We start from the raw sequence: 3,216 nt of genomic DNA, 5'->3' as shown, positions 1-3,216 counted from the left end.
CTATGATTGAATATATGTACTATATTTGTTTTATCTAAATATATCTGCAAAAAAATGATGTTTTCTATTAAAACTTTTTTAGTTTATTGCTACAAAGTATAAATGTTTTAATTTTTCTGCTAATACACAAGTAACAGTTTAATAAAACAGTGAACTTGTGTATAACTCTAATAACTGACTAACGACTGTGTTTGTCTTTATAAAAAAACACCTCTATATTTTTTTATATTAGATGTATAAAACTAGTAACGATTAAAATATTTCAAAAACATGGTTTGAATATTAGTTGGTTTAACTCAAATTACATATTTCGCAATGAATGGAATTATTTTGTAAATTACTATCGTTTTGTAAAGTAAATTACTATTGTTTATGTTTAAAACAAAAATCAAGATTATATGGCCTGCTAAATCGCGTTAACAAAAAGTAAAGCTTTTATTAAAGACTACGGAACTTTTTATTAAAAAAATTGGTTAATTAAAATCGTAAAATACTCGCTTAGCAATTTTTTAAATAGTTTTAATGGTTTTAAATTACTATAGTTAAGTTATAAAATTATATTTCTTACAAAAACAAATTTCGAAACTAGTTTTATAAATATATATAACTAATATGTTTGTATATATAAAAAACAGAAAGTAAAATAAACGAAAAAACTATTTTCTTTGTACTAGGTTAAAGTGCTTATTATTTTCTTTAGATAAAAACAATAAATGTAGTCACGGTGAAATTTTACATTAACGTTTTTTGTAGTGTATATCGGGATTAGCACTAAACTTAATGAATGATCACAAACAGCATTTCCTGCGAAAGAAATTGATCATGGTTTTGTTTTTGGAATTCTTTAAATGAGAAACCCTTATAAACTTTAAGAATAACGTGTTCTAATAACTACTGTAAATTATTCCTATGACTAAATTCAAAAGATTTAATCTCTACAAAAAATAAATATGAAAAAAAGTTAATAATCAGCAAATTGTTTTACTGTGTTTTTAAACGAAACATAGAGAGAAGGAAAAGTAAAACCAAAGTTAAGCAAGTCAACACTTAAAATAAAACATTTTGAAAACTTTGGATTTAAGAAATATTATTGAGTTATAACTAAACTAGTTTAAGCTTAAAATGTATAATATTTGTTCTTCTTAGATTACAGTTAAAAATATTTGTTTTTAAGTTTATCTCTCAAAAGCTTGTGACACAAATAATTCACAAATTACTGTTTAATTTAACTTAAACTTCAGTTCTTTTTAAACCGGTAACCGATAAGGTTTCTATGTCGCAAATGCATTCTGCAACACGGTCTTTTTACTAAATACCTACAACTCTCCAAAGCACTTTCCGTTGATCTTTTCCTGTACTTTCTATTATTTGTTATCAAAAGAAAACTGTTTTGAACATTAGTCTGTGCAATCATGTAATTAAACATTTCTGTAACAGTAATTCTTCCGCTTCGTTGTAAGGTTTTTTGGTATTTTAATAGCTTACAACCGATATCTGTTGGTATTGAAGTGTAGTTAAGAAGAGTTATGTTTTTGGTATATAAGAAAGCTTCTTTCATTTTCCAATCATGATAACTGTTGCAAACGGATTGAGCACGATTGAAAACTTTATATAAAAATCTTCGTTTTTGAGCCAATGTCATATGCAGTGTAATATCAAGATTACCAAATATTTTGTCAAAATCATCTGGTACTAATTCGTGCTCTGCTTGAGAAAATTTTTCGACATCTAAAAAAATTTAGTTTTTTCGAATATTTTTAGTTCATCTTAGTTTTATCAAAATATATAAGATTAAATTAAGCTCATGGTATTAAAAAAGCGTAGTTATTTGTACGGTAATCTAAGTTTTAATTTACTTAAAAATATTTTTTATGTAGTTTATTAGTTGTTGTATTCTGTAAATATAACTAAGTAGAAATATTTTTTTTTAGTTTCGATTATCTTAATAGTTTTAAAAAATTACAGTTTTCTGGTAAAACATCTTCATAAATAGTTGAAGTTTCGTCAGTAATGTCAGAACTTCTTCTGATTCTACCTCTCCACATTCTGATTCTTCTACTACAGGCGTGACACAAAGCCGGCATACATCTAATTTATTAGAGTTTTAATAAACAATTTTTTGCAGAATTTCAAAGATTGAAGCTCTCTATATGTAAAATATATAAAAAATTACTATTTATTTACTGAAACTTCATTAATACAAATCACACGAAATTTTTAAAACGAAGTATCAAAATTAAAGTTTACTCATTTTTTCGTTTTACACTTATGTAAAATAAAACAGCAAATCTTTAGATATATAAATTTGTGTTGAATTTAATATAAAACTATTTGTTAGAATTATTATTTTTAAACTTACGGGCTATTTTTTTGTTTAATGTACATTTAACGCAATTAAAGTTACTACAACATCAAATTTAAGAGTTTGAAAGTGACAAAACAAAGTCTTTTACCAAGAAAACAACCTTTATATTTTGAAATAACTAAGCCTCATAGAATTTTTTTTATCGATTACATAATAACTAAAACGATAAAAAACAATTTATAAATAGTGATATCACCTCTTTACTCTTTGTCGTTTCTTTGCCTCACTTGTTTGAATAATAACTAGTACAACAGATAAGAGTACTGTGTAATTAAGTAGCTTAACTGCATTAGATTTAGCCATTTTATTGTTTTATAATAAGATTTAAAAATAATTCTAAAAAATAAGGACTGATGATATCATATAGAAAGGTTATTCGACAAGCATTATAAAGTCCAATTTGAAGCTTGAAAAAAAAGTGTTTTCATTAAAATTAGAATAAGTGTTTGCTGATGTTATACATATTTTAAGAAGGTTCATAGTACAACTTATAGTACTTAAACTTAATCAAAATATTGACCGATCAAAATTAGTTCTGACTGCCTTGGCCGTATAAGTACAAAATTTCTTAGACTAATAAACAAATTTTTTTTTTATAAAACTTTAATAGGTATATTAAAGCAGAGTTTTCAAAAAACAGTCTTATTACACCGATACTTTTTTTTTTAATTTACTGTTATATTAATTGTGAGAATGTATACTTATTTATTGAAAAGTAGATGAATTTATTAAACCAAAAATGTTTCTGTTCTACTTAGTAAACTTACTCTACTATTACTTAATTTTAACTTTTTTATACTAGAGTTTGTCCTAAGTTTTGGGAATAAACCAAGTCAACATTTTGAAAATTT

General features: G+C 24.4%; 1 protein-coding gene across 1 annotated transcript; it reads right to left on the bottom strand.

Moving 5' to 3' along the window:
• Positions 1-514: 514 nt before the first annotated feature.
• LOC145829644 (uncharacterized) lies at positions 515-2,703 on the bottom strand. The gene is made up of 3 exons (XM_082937495.1): positions 2,562-2,703; positions 1,964-2,088; positions 515-1,728 (listed from the first exon to the last, which is right to left on the bottom strand). The coding sequence occupies exons 1-3, from the start codon at positions 2,666-2,668 to the stop codon at positions 1,238-1,240; spliced, it is 723 nt and encodes a 240-aa protein (XP_082793621.1). The 5' UTR covers positions 2,669-2,703; the 3' UTR covers positions 515-1,237.
• Positions 2,704-3,216: the final 513 nt, after the last annotated feature.

The sequence above is a fragment of the Thalia democratica genome, chromosome 2 (genome assembly GCF_965202585.1).
Source record: "Thalia democratica chromosome 2, ktThaDemo2.hap1.1, whole genome shotgun sequence".
Lineage (NCBI taxonomy): Eukaryota > Metazoa > Chordata > Thaliacea > Salpida > Salpidae > Thalia > Thalia democratica.
This window is presented reverse-complemented; position numbering and strand designations above follow the sequence as displayed.